Genomic DNA, 26,718 nt, shown 5'->3' with positions numbered 1-26,718 from the left:
GTTGGCGAGAGAGTTACGGAGATGCTAAACAAACTCCGCTAGCAGACGTTACAAGAGATTTACTATTGAAATTTCGGGACAGCACTTTTCAGGAGGAATCGGACAACATATTACTTCCCCCCCTCCCCCCCCACATACATCTCGCAGTTTGACCACGAGGAGAAAATTCAATAAATTAGAGCCAATACAGAGGCTTACCGGCAATCATTCTTCCCACGCACGATTCACACTTGGAACAGGGTTGGAGGGATCAGAAGTGGTACCGAAAGTACCCTCCGCCACACACCATTAGGTGACTTGCGAAGTATGATGCAGATGTAACTTGCTATTATTGAACGCATGATCTTTTATAAGCGATGTAGATAATTCCCACTAGAAACTTAAGTAGGTTGTGCAACCTCGTTCAATATTTATATCAGTTACAACAGTCGAAAGAGTGCACCTTTCAGCGAACCTCTTGCGGAATGTAAATAAATGTTGCAGACTGAAGCAGAGACGCTATCTACGACTTCGAGAGTTACAGTGGTCAGCAGTGTCTACGCTTCATTGTACTTGCAGGTGTTGTTATATGCCGGAGAGAACGAATGTGTGCATGGGCCCGATCTAATACAGTCTGTGAAGATGGTGCAACCGGCGCAGTGGGTGCTAAGAGAGCCACAGAGTGGGCTGCTGGCAGCACAAAGGACGAAACCTGGTATTATATGTTCGAAGTACATACAATTACGATGATATAACATAAGATAAAATTATATGAATCAATACAAGTGCATATAAACTCATGGGTCAAAACATTATGACCACCTGCTTAACAGCTTGTTTGTCCGTCTCTGGGAGAAATACATGACTGACTCTGCGTATCAGGGATTCGACAGTTTGTTGGTGTGTTTCTGGAGGTATGTGACATTAGATGTATCTGCACAAGTAATGTTATTCGCATAAAGAACGGGCGGCTGATTTGCATACGCGGTGATGGCGCCCGGTAGTGACCTAGACGGGTCCCATACGATTTCATCACCGAGTCATCAACGTGAGTTCACTATAGTGCTCTAAACCCACTGTAGCACGGTTCTGACTCAGAAATATAGACAATTATACTGCTGAAAGATGACATTGCCATCGGGGAAGACATCAAGCATGAAGGGAATAAGTGATGCAGTTGGTTCGCACTGTCAGCGTGTCTTCGATTACAACCGCAGGTCCTATCCAAGCGCAGGAGAATGTTTTCCGTAGCATAATACCACTCGCACCAGCCTGCGTCCGTGTCACGTTGCAAGTTTCGAACTGCCGGCGTTTGTAGAGACGATCAGCAACCTGCTTTACCAAAAATGTGATTCACTCGAAGATCCACTGATAGACGGTCGAATCTCGAAGCTACCGTGCTCACTGTAATCGTAACTGACGATGTCGTTGGAGCAACAAGCGAACATGTAGGGGTGGTCTGCTGCGGAGTTCCATGTTCAACAGCGGTGTGGTCCGAAACACTGGTGCTTGCACCAACATGTTCTCTTTAGGCAGAGATGCCGCAGGTCCCCGTTTATCCTACTTTACAGAGCAGACAAGCCTCTGAGCCCACGTTCTGCGAAGAGTCGTGGACGTCCAACCAGTTAGCGCCTAGTGGTAGTTTCACATCCTTCTACCTCTCTCCGTAGATGCTTACGACGGTAGCACGTGAACATTCTAACAACTTCGCCGTTTTCGAGACACTCATTCACAGACTTTGCGTGATAATAAATTGCTCTTTGTCAAAGTCTCTTATCTCAGTGGATTTCCCCATTTACAGCCCATATCTCATGGTGAACCCCATCCATGTATCATCCGCTTACATACTTTTGTTACCGCGTCATATGCCCGCAACGCCACCAGGCGGTATCCAACTTCGTAGTGGGCAATGGTCATAATATAGATAACTGGCAGTAGATAAAGGAAGCTGAGAGATCTCTTTTCATTATAAGAGGGCATCCAAAGACTTCAGCCAGGTAATTGCTGGATGTGATGCGGCTACAAAGTCTAACCGGCTACTCATGAATTTTCCTCTTTGGCAGTCGTGAAAAATGTGCACCAGTGTCTGTTCCGATGTTTCGCTGTCGCAATGGTCATCGTCGGTAATTCCCCACTTAGGTGACGTTGATCGGGTCACGGCGTGGCCAGTTGTCATACGCTTTAGGTAGTTTATAATTTTCTTGGTTGGTTCACACCCGGGAGCTGGATGGTCGGATCTGTGTCGCCTAACCACTTATGATTATGGAAGGATGGCCACTGATTTCTTCATTAACCTCTTAGATTATAGCTTTCTGGGGCTAGCTGGCCAGTGTTGACCCAGACTGGTCCTCTAGATTTTAATCGTCAGCGTGGTAAGTTGTTCAGTGCTCCATTAATAGGTAAGTCTCTGAAGATTCTGAGTTTCATCCATTCATGTGTTACTGCTTGTTGTCATTAGAAATCTGGAGGGGCAATACTGACCAGTACTGACGGCCATGTTGTTGGTGGGGATTTAAGAGTATTTGTCACTATCCTCATCGCGTCATTTAGATGGATATCTATTTTGTTGACAGTTACTTCAACCCCAAACAGGAGAACAATATTTGGCGACAGGATACGCAAGTGCTTGTACAGCAGTTCTTAAGGTGTCTAAATTATATCCACAGTTAGCACTAGCCAGTTTCCTTAATATGTTGTTTCTCGATTTTAGCTTCTGTCTTATTAGTTCTAGGTGTTTCCTAAATGTCAGGGATGTGTTGCAAGTCACATCCAAACATCTGGGTGTCGAAGATGTAGTTATTTTTTGCTACAGAAAATTACATTCCAGTCTCTGATTGCCATTCTGTTGATTAGGTAAAATTAGCTGAGTTCTGTTTTATTAGGGTTCGGGCAAAGTCTCCTCTTTTTGTTATGCTGGTCGAGATTTTGTAGATCATTAGTGTTTGTTCACCTTCTTTACGTGTGTTGCTTTGAGATGGAATTAACTGGCTGGAGTCTTTGGATATCTCTTATAATGAAAATCGCCAGGTCGTCGGCGTAGCTAAGCTTTACAGAATCAGTAATGACTATGTCGTTGGTATAAAACTTAAATCAAAGCGGGCCCAGAACCGAGCCTTCTGGGAGACCGTATAGGATTTACTTGTGGTTTCTCCAGTGTCAAATATAAATGAGCTTGAAATTGTTTGATCCCGTGACTAGCGTGTATGCGGTTCTCAGGTGTCGACGTGACTGCTCTCCCACAATTTTTGTTTACGCTCTGTGTCAGCCACTGGAGCATATCTGCGCTTAGTATACCTTACGTTACTGGACATTGAGTTTGGTTGTTTCTTTCTTGACTGCGTTTATTAAAAGAACGTTTCTCATTGACGTGTTTCAGCCGACCTGAGGACGATCTCACTTTTCACGGTCGTGGCTGTTATTTTGATTGTGGCGCTACCTCCTCCTATTGCTTAACGCGCTACGCGCTAGCTTGTGAGGAAGAGAGGTGAGCCAAGCCCGTATCGAACCTAGTACATTTGCCAGTCTGAGCGGGGTTTTCATGAGGTTTTCCACGGTCTTTTAGGCCAATACTGAACTGGTCCCTAATAATCTTCGCCTCAAAAAATATGATATACAAATAATTGAAATATTTTAGCACAAAGAACAAAATTTACTCGGTCACTGACAGATGGTGCACAAGATTTCCCAACCTTGGGTTAACTGACGACTATGGTGGCAGAAAAAGCAGGTATGATGATAAAACGGGTTTTCGAAACCTGAAATACAGCGGGCTCCGTACGATAGGATAGAAGATAGAAAAGAGGGAGTGTGTCTAAGTCAGTATATTTCACACAGTGAAATTGAACGGTTAAACATCGACACAAGAGGTCTGAGGTACACCTGTGAGGGCTGCCAGGCTATACCTCAAGTTCCCGAGGTCGAAGCCACCCTACGACACTTTGTTACAACGTTTAAGTTTTTCCGTCAGTCTGCCTAAGGACCAGAAAGGCGGATATTTCAATGCTGAATTCCAGGTGCTGTTAAAAAAATTATCCAGAAGGCGCTGCATCCTGCCGGAACTTTCGAAAAATTTATTTCCAACGGGTGCTGTAAAACACCTTTCGTCATGGGAGAATCATTCGCCCTTAAGCCAGCTTAGCAGGTCCTGACCACAGCCTATTTAGAAGGATTGCAGGAAGTCTGACTCTTCATCTGCAGATTGACCAGAAGTCCCATTACACAGATTGCCGGAAACCTGCCCTTGGGTCCACCGTGCGACCGCTACGGTCGCAGGTTCGAATCTTGCCTCGGGCATGGACGTGTGTGATGTCCTTAGGTTAGTTAGGTTTAAGTAGTTCTAAGTTCTAGGGGACTGATGACCACAGCAGTTAAGTCCCATAGTGCTCAGAGCCATTTGAACCATTGCCCTTGGGTCCACAACAGTAAACACAGTGGTGATGAGAAGAACGTGGCCCTGCGAGTCTGAAATTATCTGCTTGACGTGGATGCCCGAAGAGAACTGTCTTCCGCCTGCTCTGTGGTCAGTTGCACTGTCGTCTTATCATCTTCGTAGTTCTCCAGGCGGGGTATCAAGCCACCAGGGTGAGAGGGGGGGGGGGGGAATAGGAGGTTGTGGGGTGAGCGAAGCGTCGTGGGGGGGTCTTGACTGCATTAAAGGCGTTTATATCTTACGAATATAAGTTTCGAGATATCCTTGCAAACTTTCAGAGAACAAAGTAACATGAAAACTAAGGGTTTCGAAAATTTCAAGGAATTCTGCAAATTACATCCTACGTTTAACGTAAGATACTTTTTTGTTTGGTACCAATTGGATAGCCTTGCATTTTTACTGTCTATGGAGAAAGTTCCACACAGGTAAAGGCGCCCCATTCACATGCCGTCATTGTCAAATCCGATGCCTTACGAGAGGTCACAGTTGGAACTGGCAAACCATAGTAAGTCGAATAAGGTAAGATAGAGAGGTAAGGATACCATCCCTCACCGAGAAAAACTAATAGAAAGACTGACTTCCCGAACGTAGACGGAAGTAAATGGAAAAACAGCATTCCCCTCACTCGCTCGAGTAGCCATAGCCTGCAAATATTTGTGCACAATTACAGCGCTAGGTGAAACACACTTCGCTTTTATATCGTGTAAATTTTGATGTTGTTGAAGTTGTCAGAATTTTTTGCTGCTCAAGTTCTTAAATCAATTAATTATATAACACACGCACTTCTCAAATTTTCGAACGATTACTTTTTGCAATGCTGTATTTCTCTGGACTGCAATTTCTGTAAATTCTGCTAAAGAGATTTACCAACAAGGGAAAACTCCTCATCGCACCCCCCTCAGATTTAGTAGCTAGATGTCCCAGTGAATAGCCCGTCAAAAACTGAACAGAGATCAAGCATGAAAACAGAAAGAAAAAACGCGAAATAGAAACAGTGAACGGTCCAAGAACAAGAAGTACAATAAAGAAGAGACTGTGATAGCAACGGCATCGTGGGTAAGTGGTCACTGTCTCGGACTGCCAAGTGCTATGTTTCTTTTCATTTTTTTTTTTTGTGACAACAATATGAACGTCCGTCCGATCATTGAAATGTTTGTTCTCTTTCTGTAATCTTGGCAGTTTTCATACTATACATTGGGTATAGACTATGAGTCATGTTGTAAGAATACGTTACCGTTGCAAGTAGACGTGATGAATAGTGAGAGCAGGCGAGATACCACATAAGCGTAGCACAGAAATGAAAACAACAAGTAAACGGGTGTGAACTACGTTACAACACAGGAATCCAAGAGTCAAAACTTCCAAATAGGACGCAGATTCAGAAACTTTAAAACCATACATTTTGACAGAGGAGAGAAGCCGTGTGATGTGAAACTGTTGCGTTCATTTATTGCAGTTTATATGACAAACAATTATGTTTTCATCATTTCTACATCTACATCCACACTCCGCAAGCCACCTGACGGTGTGTGGCGGAGGGAGTGATCACATACACATTCATACGAACTCCTGTATCGGGCTAGGAGGTATATCTCTCTCTCTTACCAGTCGTACAAATTAGGTGCGGCGATAAGAGATTCCTATCATATGACACACTTACTGTCAACTGATGCCGTGTATAACACACCAGACGTGTTTTCCGGTGGAGGATTCGGTTGACTTATCGCCTTGTCATCATACATTTGCCGTTCCCATTCGAAAGCCACTTTCTTTACTAATAGAGCAGCTGTGCGGAATCAACTGTCTTTATATGTCCCTACATTACACCTCGCTGTTGCAAACGGACGTTACAACACGACACAGACACGAATTTGGATAAAGCGATCACATAGAAAAAGAAATTGGCACGAGGGAATTCGAACACGGCACGCCCACATGACATTCCAATACTGTAACCACTACTTTTTTTTTATGGGGAGGGCAGAATAGACCCGAGGCCTGGTCAGTGGCCCCCTCGTCCGTCAAGGTATCAGGGATGGTGAGGGGAAATCAGTTGTGGGAATTTTTTATTTATATTTATTTATTTTAAAATATAGTTATAATTTGTATTTGCTTTATACCACACCGAAAATAAATGTACCTAGCACTGCATCGTGCTCTGAGTAAACAAAACAAATATCTCGGTACTTTCCTACACCGGGGTAATATATACGGGGAAACGAAAAATGTGCTTCGTGCACGATGTAGAACGGTGTGTCGCTACTCTTCTTACGCTTCGTCATGCAGGTACGTCTTCACGCATGTCGTATGTTGTTCCACCGATAACTGGACGTGTTCTTGTTAGCTCAGTCAATTATCCACGCCTCCATTTCTGCTTACTGTTCCTCTAATTTCAGTTCTTGTTCTTCTTTTTATTTTGCTTTTTCTCCCACTATGCCCTCTTCCCGTTTTCAGGCTTCATCGATGTTAAGTTTTTAACGGGCCGTCCACTGGGCCCTCTTAGCACTAAATCTGAGGGGGGTGCCGTACCGGCTCTACTTATATATTAGTTATTTCGTCGTTATCCAAACGTGAATGACGCAGTAATGCACTGATGTCAAAAAACTATTATTATTATTATATTAAAACATTTTACATATATTATTATTTTAATTATTATCATAGTCATCTGTGTATCATTAAAAGTTGCGGTGACGCAGACTTTTGGGAGAGGCCGGGAGGAGGGCGGGGGTGCTGTCAAACACTGTGATTCCTCTGAGAACCGAACCTTTGAGCCGCGCCTTGCAGTTAGTGCCACTTGGGGTAGGGCCGCTAAAACCTATAATTTCCACGTCTGCGTCAGCGATGCATCTTCATCCGCCGATGGCAAAGATGTAAGACGTCGCATTTAAAGTGTGCGGCGTAGGAGTGCAGCGTTGGAATGTGCGGTGTGTGGTTTTCAGACGGAGTACCGGCTGTGCGCGGCGTGCCAGGAGCCGATCACGGACAAGTACCTGCTGCAGGTGAGCGGCCGCACGTGGCACGCGCACTGCCTGCGCTGCTGCGTCTGCCAGCTCGCCCTCGACCGGCAGCCCTCGTGCTTCATCAAGGACGACAGCGTCTACTGCAAGGCCGACTACGCCAAGTAAGTTGCCTCACCGTCTACCCTCACCAGTAGCTAGAAACTACAATACTTTGTCGAAATTAGAGTAAAACTTAACGACGAACAAACGACTGCTCAGAACGTTTAGTGACTGGTCTTCGGGCGCAATGCACCTATCCCAGTCGTTATAAGCCACTGGAAATAGGCCCTACTTATATTATCCTAGAGTGAATGAAACAGTGCAGCAGGCTAAAGCACGGAATATCATCACTGTTTTGCCAGGCGTCGTGTAGTTCTTGTTTCAAAACTCATTACACAGCCACTTTCCTCGCCCCGCCATGCGTACTCACGAGGTATTGTCCTTCGTACGCGCTGCGAAAACGCGAGAAGTTACTTCTTGCTCTGTAGTGAAATATAGGCGGGTATAACCGATAAAGAGCAGCGATAAACATACTGCTCCGAATGTAAACCGAGTATTGCAGCATATTATTTCATTGTTTTTCGTTCTACTAACAAGGGAAGGGCCGAAGATGCAGCCAACCAATTCGGCTCATATTGGCAGGTCGCTTGTGGACAACCTAAAACCAAAGACCAATATTTTGTGGCCCAGTTACCCTCTCTCCCTTTCCCCGTTTTGAGAAAACCACCCCTAAAGTTCATGATGTGCAATCGACTCAAAATGTGCGCTATCGCTAGATAATTGAAAACTGAGCATTTTTATTATCGTCTTGGGTGTCCACAACTGCATATTATCACAGAAATCGAAGAAAGGAACCATTTGCTTGCCACTTTTGTACCTACAAACTAAACGCTTTCAGCGAAAGCACCTCTGGGCTAGTGACAAAGGCATCCGGTTGGGGAGAAGAGAACCTGTGTTCAAATCCCAAATGCATTCTGCAGTTTTTTCTTCTTTGTATCTTGTGCGTACCGAAGTTGTTAGGAGGAGGAGGAGGAGGAGGAGGATTAATAAAGCAATTAAATTGATATGGAATAATAACGAAATAGACAATAAATTTCTGAAACTACTTGCATTAGTAAAGAATTAAAATTTTAAGCCTTTTTGTATGAAAAAATTCCGAATAAAACTGCCACGAATTCGCCACGAGGGACCACAGATAGCCGACGGCGTGACTTTTGTTTACAGCGAGGTGTGGTTCAAAATGAAGTTCGTCTTATCGTAGTTGTAAATAAAAAAACAGAATGCGTTTGAGGATACAACACAAGTCTGCTGCTTCCCAGCCAGATGCCTTGGTCGCTAGTTCAGTACTTAAGGGGCAGACGTAACAATTTCTTTCTTCGATTTTCAGAACATGTACTTGTGGACATCATATATGATGATGAACACTTTTCAGTTTTCTATCTGTGTGCCAAAACCGGTAGCCAGTAGGCTACATAAATAAACTGCGACTGTAGACACAAACGTATACTTTTTCAGTACTGTATTGGTCGCTGTTCCACCGATAATATGTCGGGAAGATGTATAACGAGTAATTGTAAAATAGAACTAATCTCACCATTCAACTCAGACCACAGGCTAATGCTGTGACGGAACTGAACACTTTGGAACAAAGATAGGTAGGTCGAAATAACAGATGTCGAAGACATACAGTTTCCGAATAACTCACTATCGCCATTTATTGCTGGCATGCGGCGTTTTAATCCACAGGGCATTTCATATGACACGTACCTGCGGCCGGCCGCGGTGACCAAGCGGTTCTAGGCGCTTCAATCCGGAACCGCGCGACTGCTACGGTCGCATGTTCGAATCCTGCCTCGGGCATGGATGTGTGTGATGTCCTTAGGTTAGTTAGGTTTAAGTAGTTCTAAGTTCTAGGGACTGATGACCTCAGATGTTAAGTCCCATAGTGCTCAGAGCCATTTGAACGTATCTGCGATTAAGGACTCTGGACGGTTACGGATACAGCTGATTCGGCTCGGGCCAAGCTCGAATTGCGGGGAAGAAATGTGGGGAAGAAAATATGAAGAATGACGAAATGTATATGATACTCCAATTCGCTACCGACATAGAGGAGGAAGTTCAAGAGACACGAAAACTACATAGTCGTCATGAACTGTGTGCGGAAGACAAGACATGCAAGTAAAGAACGCCTGCTGAGGGTGATGAATTGGAGGAACGCAAAAACTAGAGACTCGTCCTGAGACGAACTGCGTGCGAGCAAGAAAACATGTGAGTGGTGAATCGGCTCGAGCCGTATCGAAACGGTGCTTGGAGTCTTGTGGCATATTCGTTACTCAGTAACGAACTCATACCATGTACAACAGCTCTAGTTAGCATTAGTGACGGCTCTATAGTAGTGATAAGACTTAAGTGTGGACACCGCAAGTAAGCGTGGGCAGTCTTGATGGACGCACAGCCGCGCAGCAGTCTGTTGCATAAGGGCGGAGACGCGAAAATATATGTTTGTGACATGAGAAGGCTCTGCACTCTGGATGATGGTTACATTTGCGTCTACATCTATATACCTATGTACGCGCCCTAATTCCTCTTACCTCTTTCTCATTATCCCTATGCGAGGTATACGTGGATGGCATCATAATAGAAGCTCTGTTTCTCCACGAGATCGAAAGACCTGTAGACAACAGCGCTCGGGTTTGATGCCGTGTTCATTGATTTCAGGAAGGCGTTTGACAGCGTCCCGCGCGCTGCCTTTTAGTGAAAAAAATACGAGCTATCGAATATCGTACCACATTTGCGACTAGATTCCAGACTTCCTTGCAGATAGTATTCATCACGTTTCTCTTAACGGAACAAAATAGTCAGATGTCGGATGCTTTTTAAGACTGTTCGCAGATAATGCGGGTGTCTGCAAAGAAGTAGCAACGGCAGAAGACAGTATCTATTTGCAGAATGACCTGCAGAGGATTGATGTATGATGCAGGTTCTGGGAGTTGAACCTGAATGAAACTAAATATAACATATTGCGCATACGTAGTAAATGAAACGCCTACTATACAATGCCCGCAGCTCGTGGTCGTGCGGTAGCGTTCTCGCTTCCCGCGCCCGGGTTCCCGGGTTCGATTTCCGGCGGGGTCAGGGATTTTCTCTGCCTCGTGATGGCTGGGTGTTGTGTGATGTCCTTAGGTTAGTTAGGTTTAAGTAGTTCTAAGTTCTAGGGGACTGATGACCATAGCTGTTAAGTCCCATAGTGCTCAGAGCCATTTGAACCATTTTGAACCTACTATACAACCATACTACTCATGACAAATTGCTGAAAACTGAATATACCAAAAATATCTAGGTGTAATTGTCCAGAGCGACCTTAAGTGGAATGACCACATATAACAAACAGTAGGAAAATCAGATTCCAGACTGAGATTCGTAGCAAGAACTTTAAGGAAATGTAACTCATGCACGAAACAAGTGTCTTACAAGGCACTTGTTCGACCGATCCTTGTTAATCATCTATAAGACATCCTTACGAGGTAGACTGATAGAAGAGATGGAAAACACTCAACGAAAAGCGGCGCGTCTCGTCGCGGCATCGTTTAGTAGGCCCGAGACAGTTACCGAGGTGATCAACAACCTCCACTAGCAGACGTTACAAGAGAGCCGTTGTTCATCACGGAGAAGTTTTCTATTGAAATTTCGGGAGAGCAATTTTTGGGAATAGCTGGACATCATATCACTTCCTCGCATACACATTTCGCCTAATGACAACGACGAGAACATTCGAGGAATTACTGCTAGTGCATAGGCTTACCGACAATTATTCTTCCCACGCGCCTTTCCCGAGTGGAAAAGGCTAGGTAGGGTCGGTTTAGTGGTAACAAAAAATGGTTCAAATGGCTCTCAGCACTATGGGACTTAACATCTGAGGTCATCAGTCCCTCCCGCGTCCGGCCATCCTGATTTAGGTTTTCCGCGATTTCCCTAAATCGCTCCAGGCAAATGCTGGGATGGTTCCTTTGAAAGGGCACGGCCGACATCCTTCCCCCAAACAATCCAATCCAATCATCAGTCCCTTAGAACTTAGAACTACTAAAACCTTACTAACGTAAGGACATGACACACATCCATGCCCGAGGCAGGATTCGAAACTGCGACCGTAGCAGTCGCGCGGTTCCGGACTGAAGCGCCTAGAGCCGCTCGGCCACCGCGGCTGGCTAGTGGTAACAGAAGTACCTTCCGCCGCACACCATTAGGTGGCTTCCGGAGTATGATGTAGATGTATATAGATGCAAAGAGAGCTACAATTCATTGTACAAAGTGGAAAATTTGTCGAAGTCATTCTGCATTTCCTTTACGATCGTCTAAAGGCGATACTTCCCTGTAAACAACAGCATCACCAGCGAACAGTGTTATTCTGCTGATCCTTTCTGATAATTTCTGTAGTGTTGGCAGAAGAGCCAACACCGTGTTACTAGTGGGGGCCGAAATGCACACGTTTTAGCTCACGCAGGCTGGCGTGAGGAGGGAAGGACTCTACTGACGTGAGGTCTGGAACATGCCAAGGAATTAGAAGTCAGAAAGCGGACGTGATTAGTTTGATACTTAACTTTAATCCATTAATGATGAACGTCGCTCTTGACGGTACATGATTCACAATATTATCTGTTCAGAATAGTAACTGAATATGGCGCCTTGCTAGGTCGTAGCAAATGACGTAGCTGAAGGCTACGCTAAACTGTCGTCTCTGCAAATGAGAGCGTATGTAGTCAGTGAACCATCGCTAGCAAAGTCGGCTGTACAACTGGGCGAGTGCTAGAGTGTCTCTAGACTAGACCTGCCGTGTGGCGGCGCTCGGTTTGCAATCACTGATATTGGCGACACGCGGGTCCGACGTATACTAACGGTCCGAGGCCGATTTAAAGGCTACCACCAAGCAAGTGTGGTGTCTGGCGGTGACACCACAATTTCTGCCACTGTCGAATGATTGAATCGAAAGAACTGACAACTCATCAACCGCTTCTGGCGAACCTATACTGTCAGAGTTGGAGAAAAGGGGCGTAATTAAAGCGAAGGAAGCAACATATTCGTAATCCTGCCTCAGCAAGTTACTTAACCGACGCGCCTTAACGCCTCGCTACAATCAGTACGCTGCGCCGCTGCGACTACAGAGGCAGGCGCCTCTGCATTCTCCGCCCCATCCCCAGTGCGGCAGCGCGCAGGCTGCTGGAACGACCCCACGCCGCGGCGCCGCGCCCCAGCCCGTCACGTCTCAATCCGGCTATCCGCCCTCTGGAGGCGCCGCTAACTACCCATTGTCTGCGGGAATTACAGCGCCGCTGCACGGCCACCAACTTGCGACCGCACTGCCGCATCACACACGCTCTGCCGGTGAAGCTTGCGATCGTGCGAATGTTCCGTATTAGAAACTGTAAACGCTTTCGATATTTAAGTATCTTTATGGCTGTATTATCTACTAGAAATGATAAGAAGCACATACTCGTATGGTGCCCCTACATTTAGTCCATTATTGTTCGCTTATCACTGATTTTAGAGTGAGTCTTGGTGACCTGGCTGATTAAGTGTAGTGTGAGTACGAACAACAAAATAATTTTGCTATCAAAAACTTATCACGTCGCTTTGTTTAATAAAGATTAGACATTTTGTTTTGTATGAAACTACTTCTAACCGAAAATCATTTCATGACGGTTACGGTCTTCTGGTTAGATGTCCTCATGATTGATTTTCTTGATACTAGAATGCGCAGCGGCATATTGTAAGGATGCCGCGATCAGTATCCTTGCCAGCAGCAGGCACTAGCTGGCGATCCTTACCCTCTAGAAGAGGGGTGTCCAACCCGCGATCTGCGGGCCGTATGCGGCCCAGAGTAAGTATTAGTGCGGCCCAAGGAGTCAGCATCTTTGATACAATTGGTAAAAAAATTAAAAAATCCATAAAATTCCGTTTATGTGATGTTTTAGAAATTGGATATATTCAATCTGAAACTCGCGCCACATGATGCTACTTTCTCATTGGTCCATAGTCTTTTTTTATTTATTTATTTATTTTGCTGAGCAGTTAGTGTTAATTATATTCTGTGCGGCCCAAAAACACTCGTCTTCTTCCAGTGTGGCCCAGGCAAGCTGAGAGGTTGGACACCCCTCTTCTAGAACTTTCTATAGTTTCCGTCTTTTACCGACGGACCGATTATGTTGACCAACGATATAGCGAAAGGGCTGTGAGCCAGAAATACACGAAATTGATTTATAAAGTGTTTAGCAAGAAAATGTGTGAAATCTTATGGGACTTAACTGCTAAGGTCATCAGTCCCTAAGCTTACACACTACTTAACATAAATTATCCTAAGGACAAACATACACACCCATTCCCGAGGGAGGACTCGAACCTCCGCCGGGACCAGCCGCACAGTCCATGACTGCAGCGCCTTGGATCGTTCGGCTAATCCCGCGCGGCAAAGTGTTTAGCAGCGCACTGAATTATTTCTGAAGGTCTTATGAATAATTTTGTTGAAAATACAGCTACACAAAGAACAGTTAGGCTACAGTTCAGCGTTTCTAAGCAATCATGGCTGAAGTACGTCTCTCAAACTATAGCTCGATAGCCAAGCATTAACATCACTGTCAGATCTCTAAAAGTAATGGGAGGGACCTTACAATATTGCACATTCATATATAGCTCTCAGTTACTACCTCACTTAAATTCAGATTACGCTTCTCCTTTCGCAGATGTTTCACGTCACGTTAACTGGAGTGATGACATTAATAATGAACAGGAAATTTATTATCTATCTCCTTCATTGTGGGAACCACAGCCGTAAATTTATTAAAGGAATGCGGCATTTTTCCACTTAGACTGCATTTGTGTAAACTTACTCTTTGGTCCACAACTTGTTTCAGCTTTTTAAGCCGTTATCCAGTGCCTAGCTAGAAAAAGGAGCCATACTTATCGAGATATTCACTTGATGTGCTTCCGTTCGTTTTGGTTTACAAATTTTATTATTATTGGACATTTCCTACCTGATGTGCACCAACTATCTGTCAAACCGTCAAAAACAGTGACATTTGTAAATAAGAACGAACGGAAGCACATCACGTGAGATACGTATGGCGCCTTTTGTGGTTAAACATAGGATAATGCCTTAACAACCGATATTAGCTGTGCAACGAAGAAATTTAAATAAATATAGCCTAACTCACCGTGAGTGTATTCCCTGGCATACTAAATGGGGAAACTTATATACAATATTGGGCCTAAAGTGATTGTTTGAGGGATAAAGGCACCCTGAAAGTGCTTCCTTGAAATGTTTTTCATCATGTTGATTCTTCTGTCGCTTCCTGGTAGAGCAACTTCATAACTATAAATGAAAAGCGCAAAATTGTGGATATTCCGCAGTTTTAATTCATTTGATTAATCGTTTTTCGGTTTTCAAGGCCATCATGAGGCTTTAGATTTATTTAACGGATAGGAAAATGCTTCCGAAAAAGCAACGGAAGTTGAAATACAGGCAAACGTTCACAAGACATGTCACACACAACAAGGCATTGTTCTTCACGCATTAAACGCATTAAACAGTTACCACTGATTCTCACCGTTAATACGGACTTCATTTCTTATTTATTTATTTTTTTATATAGAAAGCGGAGGAATGGTTGTTTGGGAGGCAGGCAGCCCACATCACTGCTGTACAGGTCACGCTGACTGATATCCTGGGGGACCTTTTATTTTAAATATAAGGTTACGTGATCACGGTACGTGGCCGAAGTGTGACAGGCTATACAGTATTGGCTTTTCCTACCTACGGGGCTGTCTGGCAAATCTTGGTAATCACTGATCAGACACAGTGTCCTTACACACTTCTAGCCGCAGGTACAGCAAATCTACCCATAAAAGACTACTTTGTAAATGACACCTCATACTTATATGCCCTATATTTTACTTTATTTTTGTTACTGTGGTTTAACTTTCCCTATAATTTTTGTTTGTACAACCACAGTTAAGAAAAATTATCTTTTTCAATTATACCTTGAATATATGTCACCCAAATTTATTGTATTTTGCTGAATTTATTTTTCATGTGTGGACTGTTGTCGTAATTTGTTATGTAGCTCATTAACTCAGTGTGTCATATATTTTATTTAAGCTAAATAGTTTGTAACTCATTTTGTTGTCGAAATAATTCTTCTCCTTTCCGTCTTATATCTAATATTAATGACGGTCATCTTTGACAGACAACTGATCGAATGTTTGGGGGTACCTAATCTGAAGTTCTCGCTCTCACAAAATTCTTGCGACGCGCATTTATCTTTCTACCTGACAATGGCCTAACAGTCGAAAACCGATTAGTTAAATAATAAATATTGTAGAATATTACACAAGTCTTGTGTGTTTTTCGTACACAAAAAAACTTTGTGATTTACCAGTGTTATTGTACTTTTGTCAGACATCGTTAAGCTCAATACAACATTTAATGTCTTGAAAAGAGTATAAAATGAAGATCCACAAGAGTAACATAAGGGTAATGGAATGTGGCCTAATTAATTCAGACGATGCTGATGGAATTAGATTAGAAAACGATACACTAAAAACGCTAGATGTGTTATGCTGTTTGGACAGTAAAGTAACTGACGATGGCCGAAGAGTAGAGGATATAAAATCCGAACTGTCACTAGCAAGAGAAGCATTTCAGAAAAATAGAAATTTGTTAACATCGAGTATACTCGTATATATAAGTATTCGGAAGACATATGTAAAGGTGTTCGATTGGAGTGTAAATTTGTACCGAAGTGAGAGGTGGATGATAAACGGCTTAGACAAGAAGACAATGCAGAAAGTTTTGAGATGTGGTGATACAGAAGAGTGCTGAAGATCAGAAAGTTAGGTCGGATAAGTATTGAAGAGGTGCTGAGTAGAACTGGATAGAAAAGAAATTTATCACACGGTTAAAAGAAGGATTAATTGATAAGGCGCATTCTGGGGCAACATGGAATCTTCAGTTTGGTTATGGAGGAAGTGTGCGTTAGTGGGGGAATTTTTAAAGAGAGGCCAAGGCATCACCATAGTGAAGCACTTTCAAATGTAGATAGCTTGTAATAGTTATGCACAGAGGAAAGAGGTTGCACAGGAAAAGCTGTATGAAACCAGCCTTCGGACTGATGGCCACAACAGCAACAATTAAAACTACAACAACAAATACACTGACGGAAAAAAATCGCAAGACCGAAAAATAATAAATGTAGAGTAATGGTAGTTTGGAAATATATTTGTCTAGGTGACAAATTTAAGTGGTTAACTTTGCAAGATCGTAGGTTAATGTAAACGCGAGATAAGTCATTGTAAATGTCAAATGCTGGTACATTAATGAACGTTGTAACCTCCAGAATGTCGAATGCAATCATGAAAACGTCCATGCATGTGTTGTATGGATGCTGGGTGTCAGCTTGTAGATGTGGACTTCCTTGCCTGTTGCACTTGGTCGGTCAATACAGAGACTGTTGATGCTGTTTCTGGACGACGTTGGAGTTGTCGACCGATGATGTCCCATATGTACTCGATTGGAGGCAGGTCTGCTGATCGAGCACGCTAAGGCAACATATCGACACTCTGCAGAGCACTTTGGGTTACAACAGCGGTATGTGGGCGAGAGTTACTCTGTTGAGAAACACCCCTGGAATGATGTTTATGAATGGCAGCATATCACCAGACTGACGTACAGACTTGCAGTAACGGTATGTGGGATAACCACGAGAGGGCTCCTGCTGCCATACGAAATCGCACCCCACACCATAACTCCAGGTGTATGTCCAGTGTGTCTAGCACGCAGACAGTCTGGTTCCAGGCACTGAGATGGCCTCCTCCTAACCAACTCACGGCCATCACTGACACCGAGGCAGAATCGACTTTCATCAGAAAACACAACAGACTTCCACCCTTCCCTCCACTGAGCTTTAGCTTGACACCACTGAAGTCCAAATGGCGGTGGTTTGGAGTTAGTGCAATGCTCGCTACAAAGCGTATGGCTCGGAGCTGTCCTTGAAGTAACCTGTTTGTAACAGTCCTTTGTGTCACTGTGGTGCCAAATGCTGCTCAAATTGCTGCTGCAGACGCAGTACGATGCACCAGGGCTATACGCCGAACACGATCTCTTCCCTTTCGGTAGTGCCACGTGGCTGTCCGGAGCCCGATCTCTTGCGGCCCTACATTCTCGTGATCACCGCTATCGACAATCGTGCACGGTGGTTATATTCCTGCCGAGTCTTTTTGCAATACCGCAGGTAGTCTGAGGCGTCTTGTCACGCTCGACGCGGCTTCCCCGGTCGGAGGTTCGAGTCCTCCCTCGGGCATGAGTGCGTGTGTCGTCCTTAGCGTAAGTTAGCTTAAGTAAGATTAAATTTAAGTAAGATTAAATAGTGTGTAAGCTTAGGGACCGAAGGCCTCAGCAGTTTGGTCCCATAAGACCTTACCACAAATTTTCAAAAAATTTCCGAGGAACATCCAGCTTCTCGCACCCTAATTACACCACCACCGAGTGAGGTGACGCAGTGGTAGCACAATGGACTCGCATTCGGGAGGAAGACCGTTCAATCCCGCGTCCGGCCATCCTGATTTAGGTTTTCCGTGATTTCCCTAAATCGCTCCAGGCAAATGCTGGGATGGTTCCTTTCAAAGGGCACGGCCGACTTCCTTCCCCATCCTTCCCTAATCCGATGACACCGATGACCTCGCTGTTTGGTCTCTTCCCCCAAAACAACCCAACACAACCCTTATTACAGCACCTCAATCAAACTCAGCGAGCTGTTGGTAATGGCCTGTTCGTCGCCTTAAGGCATTCTTGACTGACAGCAACACGCCACATCCAGTCTCAAACGTACCGTTACAGCGCGTGTTTAAAGCAAACCTGATTTGCATCCTCGTAGTGGCGCTACTAGCGACAGGTTTACGTGACTGGCGTGAAGCGTAAACAGGCATCTTCTTTCAGATGTAGAAAGACGCCTACCAACTTTCGTATACGTCGCACAACTCCTTCGTGGTTTTGCGACGTCTTTCCGTCAGTGTAGATAGCCCGAGCCAAAACAGGAACAATTAAGGCGAAGTAGGACCGCGTAGTCTGCACATCCAAGCCGCACAGTGTAGCCTTTAAGTGACGTATATAGAAACGGTCAGCGGTAGCTGCCGTGGCCTCTTCCGGTGTTGACGGTCGCAATTAAGGAAGGCCCGGCAGCAGGGCAGGGCGTGGCTGTGGCTGCTGCTGGCGCAGTCGGCACATCCATTGTCCGCCACTGGCGCAGCGGCCGGCGCACAGTGGGAGTCTATCCGGGCTCCGGTGGCAGGCGAAGCGCAGCCGGCCGGGGGATTTGCTTACGAGGCAGATTCCCATCTGGGCGGCCGCTTAACGCGCCGGACCCCCCTACCTGAGGCGCGCGCCGCTGCCCTCCCTGCCGGCCGATATCGCGGCAGCGCCGGCGAGGGATTTTCGAGAACGGTGCCGGCAGCAGGTGAGAGAAATAAACAAACGCCTCGGCCGGAGCGAGAGAGAGACGGGAGAGGCGGGCGGTAATCCCGCGCACCGGCGAGTGACGCTGCTCGCCACACACACACACACAGATATAGTCTCTCTTTCGGGACGCCGGCGTGACTTGCAAATGCCGGCGGTCCATTTGTCATCCGGCAGCGGCGCTCCGTGTGACACGTGACGGTAATCTCGGGGCCGACAATGTCTGTGCGGCGGCGCGCGGGCCATTGTTCCGGCGAGGAATGCGGCGATGCGGGACAGGGATGCATTCCCGGCGGCCACGGAGAGACGAGTCCGCGATCTCTCCGCGGCTGGCTGGGATGCGGCCGGCCGGTGTCAAAACAGTCGGGCCCAGCACGGCACAGGCCGCCGGCTGTTCCCGTGTTGAATAAACAGCCCCGAGGGCGCGATGACGTGCAGGCGGCAGTCGCGGCCGCTCTCAGGTGCACAGCGGCAGGAATTCCATTATCAACACCTGTGCATCCCTTTTGAAAGCTCTGGCACCACAACTCGAAAGGCACGAACAGTTTACGACAGACTCGAGAAATCCCGGTCTCTGCTCTAGCTTCTGATCGATCCCCAATGTAGCTACTTCTACATCTACATTTACATTTATACTCCGAAAGCCACCCAACGGTGTGTGGCGGAGGGCACTTTACGTGCCACTGTCATTACCACCCTTTCCGGTTCCAGTCGCGTATGGTTCGCGGGAAGAACGACTGCCGGAAAGTCTCCGTGCGCGCTTCTGTTGGTACAATCTTCACGATGTGTCTTCGTGTTACTTACTTTAATAATAAAGTGCATAAAATGTATCTCCGAAACATCGACTGCCTTATATCCTAGGGCGCAAGTTATTTGTAAAAACAACAACTAATAAATAAGTAAAGGTCGAAACTACGATTCAGTCCGACCATAGATGTTTCACTCGTCCCCCGATGCCGCGCGAGGTACCCGCGCGGTCTTAGGCGTCTTGTCACGGTCCTCACGTCTGCCCCCCGTCGGAGGTTTGAGTCCTCCCTCGGGCACGGGTGTGTGTGTGTGTGTGTGTGTGTGTGTGTGTGTGTGTGTGTGTGTGTGTGTGTCGTCCTTAGCATAAGTTGGTTTAAGTTAGATTAAATAGTGTGCGAGCTTAGGGACTGATAACCTTAGCAGTTTGGTCCCATAAGACATTACCACAAATTTCCAAAATTTCGTCCCGCGATTTAATGACGTGTCTTGACACGGTAATTTATTCTCGCCGACGCAGTTACAGTCAGTTTAATATGATTTATTTCCTGCACTAAGTATTTAATTCCAAATTAATTTTCTTCTTCGTTTCTGAATGTTACCATCTTGTTTTCATGTTGCAAAAAAAAAGCGGGTAATATTTTTACCTGTTATTCTAATTCTTAAACCTGGGTCCAAATGCTCCCTGCAAACCACCTGGTAAATCAGTGCAGTCTCTAGTACCACATAAATTATTACAACAGGTACAGAGTCAAGTAATACTTTTTGAAGAACAAAATTTCGCTTTTGAGTATTAACTTTACTTAAAATTCACAATAAATGTTCACATAGATCGTAAATATATACAGGGCCGTTATAATTAAACTTTCGCTACTTAAGAGGGTCCCCGTGAAAAACGAGTGGCCGGCCGGAGTGGCCGAGCGGTTCTAGGCGCTACAGTCTGGAACCGCGCGACCGCTACGGTCGCAGGTTCGAATCCTGCCTCGGGCATGGATGTGTGTGATGTCCTTAGGTTAGTTAGGTTTAAGTAGTTCTAAGTTCTAGGGGACTGATGACCTTCGAAGTTAAGTCCCATAGTGCTCAGAGCCATTTGAACCATTTTGAAAAACGAGTGACCGTAGGACAATGAATGTTTGTGGCGGCATTTGTAAGAAAATGCGGTAGAGAAATAACGAATAAACCATTGAAAGGAACTCATTTTAATCTCCACATGAGAGGATAACATTTGTCATTTGCGTACCAAGTTTACGTTTCAGATTACAAACTTTGCTCATTGTGAGGACCATCTGCATCCATGACAGACTGGAACAGCAGTAGAGGTTGCTCTACTGCTGTTCGAAACATCTCAGGTGGGATGTTGGCTACCTTCCTCGCTACAGTCATCTTCAATCTCCAATGTATGTTATTGTCCCGTTGATAAACCCTGTCCAGCAGGTTGCCCCAAAGCTAGACATCACACTGCCTCAAACGTAATGATCTTGGTGGCCACGCACTTTGGAACGATCGCCCAATGATTCGGTTTTTCCAAATGTGTTACGGGGTAACAGAGTGACCTCACGAGAAATGTGGTATGGAGTTGCAACGTCAGTCAAAACAGCTGTGTCCAAAACACCTCTCTCCGGCACATGTTGGCGAAGCACACGACAGCAAAATGTGCCGTTCATGCTGCATGTCCTTGGTCCTCGGTGTCAGAGTTCCTGAAATTAAAATGGACCGCGAAGCCACACCACGCCTTGATACGTTCGCGACGCAAGGGAACGGCATGAACGTTCGTTGGTGGTGACGAACCCCAAATGCGACAGTTATGAGTGTTCACTGCCCCAGTGAAGGTAAAGTGTGCTTCATAGGTCCACAAAATGTTCCAAGGCTACATGTCGTCATCTTCAACACCTGCAAGAAACGTATGCTCGAAAGTCTGCGTTACGTGGCAAACGTTGGTGAGTAATGTGAAGTTTGTACGGATGCCATTTCACAATTGTTCGCAGCACTTTTCGAAAGGTAGACCGTGACGTGTTCAACTATCGTCACACAGCTCGCGCACTCCTTGAAGACTGCACACTGCTTCCAGCATTCTCAGTGGTGGCCATAGTAACAATCTGTGGCGCAGTTGGACTTCGGCATCTCCCACGAGCAGTTCCCAAATCGCCAGTTAGTTCGGATTTCTGAAACATGTCCTTCGGCCCTGGAGAGGAAAGGACGCCTCTCCGCATTCCTTTAACGTGTCTGCACTCGCACTATTGCTGTTGTTGTGATAAGCCAACTTCACCAGTAAAGCCCTGCTCACCTTGTCTAGACCCATGTTGACTGTCTGCAACTACAATGCACGCTGATGCTTGTGCTCCAATCCTAGGTCGCCGTCCCAGTACCGGAGCCTAACGGCATGTCATGACACTAATACTACGAACAACGCAAATCCTGCAGCGCACAGTCTGCATATCATTCCTATAAAATTGGGTATCCGTACGGTAAATAGTTCCGTCTACACTGTCTACAAAGTTTCATTGCAACCACACCTTCCTTTACCTCTTTTTTCTGTAGCTTATTATCAACTTTTTTCTCTTCCTTTTTGTATGGTTACTTTAAACTTTCTGTCGTCGTAACCCTAGGATTCGCATTACACAGCTCGAGAAAGATAAAGGTCAACGATTTTCCAGGAGTTTCCTCTGTCTGATAATAGGCCCTTATTTGGAACTAAAAAGATAATTAGTAATCGTATTGGTGAGTTGTTGAAACAGTCTTTCACTACTGACGTTACTGTGCAGAACAATTATAACCGTAGCACATGAAAACCTACTTCAGATTAGGGCCACGGCAACGACGTTGATGTCCAGGTCTGCATCAGGAGGCACAGGAACAACGGTCTCGAGCTCTCGCCAAGTTAAACAGCGGCTTCATGACAAATTTTGGTTACAATGGTTAGTTTCTCAGTCTTTTTCGCTCCAAATGTGTAAGACGGCTCAAGCTTTATAGTTCATCCCGAGCGAAGCACTGCATCAGTCTTGTAATTACAGCAACAGTCGGAAACCCAGCGTCCAACAACTCTTACTTACAAAACACATCTTGAAACGATACGAAGCGAAAGTTCAACATCACGTCAAGGACGTTAGAGGCAGGACAGAGAAAGTTGGCCAAGGATGAGAAAGGTGACAGATGTGTCGGTATTTTCAAAGGAATTCTGGTATTCTTCTAAAATTATTGAAATGAGCCATAAGAAAATCTGATAGCCGAACAAGAGTCTGGAAGCCGTTACTGGAGGATGCAAAATCGAATTCAAGCAGTGCTTAACTCGTCGAAATTGAATTCGAGACGAGCACGCATGAAATTTCCACACCGTTATCTCAAATCAGTCTAGGTGAAAGTAGACGAGTGTGTATAAAATGACCACATCGCAATGTCAAATCACGCCAGATGAGTACTGGGTTGATTCCTTCAGTTACACAGTGGCTGATTCTCTACCTCTGCCTTATCTACTTCGTTGTCACGAGGCTTCTATCTCCATGGAACTTTGTCTTCCAACTGCCCTTCCTCCTTCTGAAGGAGAGCACAGGTGTAGAAGTCCTTCGGACACATAGGAGTTGTCGATATCAGAGTAAAAAAAGCGTTCGCTGCAAACACGGAAAGCATGTTCCAGGATCTCGTCGATGTGAACAGCTTCGGAAAAGTGGAGTCACTAATATTAACGAAGGTTGTTGTTATAACCTTGTCTTAAATAAACTATTCATACTTAAAAAATTTAGCTATGTTAATTTTGTTTACCAGTATTGATCAAAACATTTACTTTATACCAAAGCCTTTGGTTTAACAACGGGCGCACGGCAGTGGCAACACCACTTCCTGGCAGATCAGCCAAGTTAAGTGCTGTCGGACTTAGCTAGCACTTGGATGGGTGACCGACTGAGTCTGCCGAGGGCTGTTGGCGTGCGGGGTGCACTCAGCCCTTGTGAGGTTAATAGTGGAGCTACTTGACTGAGAATAGCAGCCACGGTCACGAAAAAAGACGATACCGGTGAGAGCGGTGCACTGACCACAAGCTTCTCCACATCCCCACCCGATGACGCCTGTCGGCTGACGATGACACAACGGTCGGTCGGTACTGTTGTGCTTTACGGGTCCTGTTCGGACGGAGATAGATTTAGAAAGCCTTTGCTTTCAGTCGATATAAAAGAGCCACTAAAAAAAAATTCTGCTTAAAATGCCTTGTATTTTGCATGTAATCCTTTGTTACTCCCCACAGATCGATATTTTCAAACTATCGACCTCGATGAACATCTTCATATCTACAGTATTTCAGTGCCAAGGGTTTTGCGCCTCGTTCCAAAATTTAAGTCTCTTTTTGCTTTACAGCGATCAGTTCTTTGTCAAAACTGTTCCACAGATTTTCAGTGAAATTTATATCTTTGATTCCAGTGACCACTTTCTCGGTAATCTCCTTTAGAAACATAAGAGAGTTGGCTTTCTGTCATCAACAAATTTCCTTCCGTACGACATCTCACTCATTCTCCAGGCATACTGTAGTAACATATTGCAGAAAATTACCTAGCGAAGTGACTCAGTGTTAAGAAGACAGACTCACTTTCTGGAGGAAATCCCTGTTCAGTCATCCAAATGTAGGATTTCCAGATTGATAAAGACAAATGGCACGATGATTTCTTTGCAAATCTCACGATCGATATCCTTCTCCAACCAGAGTTTACGCTCTGTCTGTGCTAACCTCGTCGTCGACGGTGCGTTAAACACCAATACCTTTGATCAGTTCAGTACGAGAAATGTGTGGACCTCCATATATTAACGTTGTTCTGTACAAGGCAGAGCTGGCGAGGGGTTGGCGCGTAACGGTATGACGGAGAGCGCCAAGGAGTCCTCCGGGACGCATCGTGCAGCGTCATCGCAGCGCAGCGCAGCGCAGGCGGAGTACGACGTCGCGTCGCGCGGCCTTTGTGTCGCGGGTTGACGGCCCGTCAGGCGCAGTGCCCGGCCCAACACAAACAGGCCGCGCAGGCGCACAAAGCTGTGTTTACTCAGTCGCGGCGCATCTTCCGGCCGACACAAACAAAGCCGCCCCCTGATCTCTCTGTGCCCGCCGGCTCAAAGAAGGCAGCCACTCTCTTCACGCGCTTAGCTGGAAAGGTCAACTCCGGGAATGACTGACAGTTTTTTTGCTATCGCTCCAAAGCGCGCCTTGTTTATTACCTGCTGAGTAACTCATCCCAGGAAACTCTTTCTGTCCACAGGGTCGGTTTAGGCCGCTTTTGTTAATTCATTGTGTCATTTCCCTTAACGTTTCCGAATTGTAATATGAATGCTTACGGAACTCTCCTATTCGGGAGACACGAGCACTGGGACCTCGCATCTCGGGATCTTCCTGACTGCAGCTAGATTAATTATGGGTTTTGGTGTGATGCATGTTTAGCCCTGTCTCGCGCGTCAAAGTGAGGCTAGCGACTGTTATTTACAATGGTTGTAATAGTGCAACAGCGCAGAAAATTAATCCAGATCCGCCAATAAACTTTTCCAAGTTAATCTTTGGAACAATACGTCACGTAATTTAGCTCGCACGATGCACATGGCTAAGATTTCGCGGATTCTGCCCACATGTAAGACTATGTGTGACGCCACGACCTCGCCGAGGACGAGACGACGAAGTTCACGACCTATACCCCAAAATACCTGTAACTCACTCATCAAGATTATTATCTATTCTCGATTAAATAAGGGTAACAATTCTGCCACTTTTATAAAATACGAGAAGTCACTCTCATCTGAAGCAGTCGATTTCGTTAATAGTAAACGACCTACCGCTTAACGACATCTGTTTTGTGTAAAAATTCCTTTGTAAAGCCCTTCAGAGCATTTACATTTAAAAGATTACTGCTTTTGTATGTATCGATACACACCAGCAAAACACTCAAAATAGGCCAGAGTTTAATATAATGCCTGCTACTGGTTACAGCTGATAGCGACATTTAAAAAAAAGAAAAGAAAAGAAAAAAACTTGATTGGTCAGTGACAGTGACTTCAGTAGTTGATTATAGAAACAGTCACTACGTGCATCTATTGCACTGAATCCAAATCTACAGCAATGCTTTGGAGGCTACCTGACGGTGTGTGTGTACTTCTGATACCAATAACTGATTTCCCCCCCCCCTTCCCTCCTCTCCCTGTTCCACTCGCAAATAGCATGTGAGAAGAACGATTGTCGGTAAGCTTCTGTATTAGCTCTAATTTCTCGAATTTTCTCGTCGTGGTCATGTATGTGATAGGAAGAAATACGTTGTCTGACACTTCCCGGAAAGTAGTCTCTCGAAATTTCAGTTGTGCAATGAGGTGACAAAAGTCATGAGATACCACCAAACCTCGTGTCGGATCTCCATTTGCCCGGTGTGATGCAGCAACTCTACGTGGCGCGGACTCAACAATCGCTGGAAGTCCTCTCCAGAAATAGTGAGCCATGCTGCCTCATTAGCCGTCCATATTTGCGAAAATGTTGCCGGTGTAAGATGTTGCGCACGATCTGACCTCTCGATTATGTCCCATAAACCTTCCATGGGGGTCTTGTCGGGCGATGTGGTTGGCCAAATCATTCGCTAGAATTGTCAAGAATGTTCTTCAAACCAATTGCGAACAATTGTGGCCCAGTCATATAATATGGCTGCAAATGGTCTCCAAGTAGCCGAACGTAACAATTTCCAGTCGATGACCGGTTCATTTGGGCCAAAGAACCCATTCCATTCCATGTAAACACAGACCACACCATTATGGAGACACCACCAGCTTGCACAGTGACTTGTTGGAAACTTTGGTCCATGGATTCGTAGGGTTTGCACCACACTCGAACCCTACCACCAGCTCTCACCAGCTGATACCGCGACTCATCTGACCAGTCGTCAAGTGTCAAACAGATATGTTCACACGCTCAGGAGAAGCTCTGCAGGCGATGTCGTGCTGTTAGCAAAGGCACCCGCGTCGGTTCTCTGCTGCCATAGCCCATTAATGCCAAATTTCGCTGCAATGTCCTAACGGATACGTTCGTCGTACGCCCCACATTGATTTCTGTGGTTATTTCA

General features: G+C 45.4%; 1 protein-coding gene across 1 annotated transcript in view; it reads left to right on the top strand.

Annotated features, from left to right (window-relative positions):
* LOC126248406 (LIM/homeobox protein Awh) overlaps positions 1 to 26,718 on the top strand; it is a 345,532-nt gene that overhangs the window by 204,933 nt on the left and 113,881 nt on the right. The window contains exon 2 of the mRNA XM_049949364.1: positions 7,351 to 7,532. Within this exon, the coding sequence (XP_049805321.1) occupies positions 7,351 to 7,532 (182 nt within the window). The remainder of the gene's footprint in view (positions 1 to 7,350; positions 7,533 to 26,718) is intronic.

Source organism: Schistocerca nitens, chromosome 1 (assembly GCF_023898315.1).
Source record: "Schistocerca nitens isolate TAMUIC-IGC-003100 chromosome 1, iqSchNite1.1, whole genome shotgun sequence".
In the NCBI taxonomy this organism is placed as follows: Eukaryota; Metazoa; Arthropoda; class Insecta; order Orthoptera; family Acrididae; genus Schistocerca; species Schistocerca nitens.
Note: the sequence above shows the minus strand (reverse complement) of the source record. Positions and strands in the feature narration are given on the sequence as shown.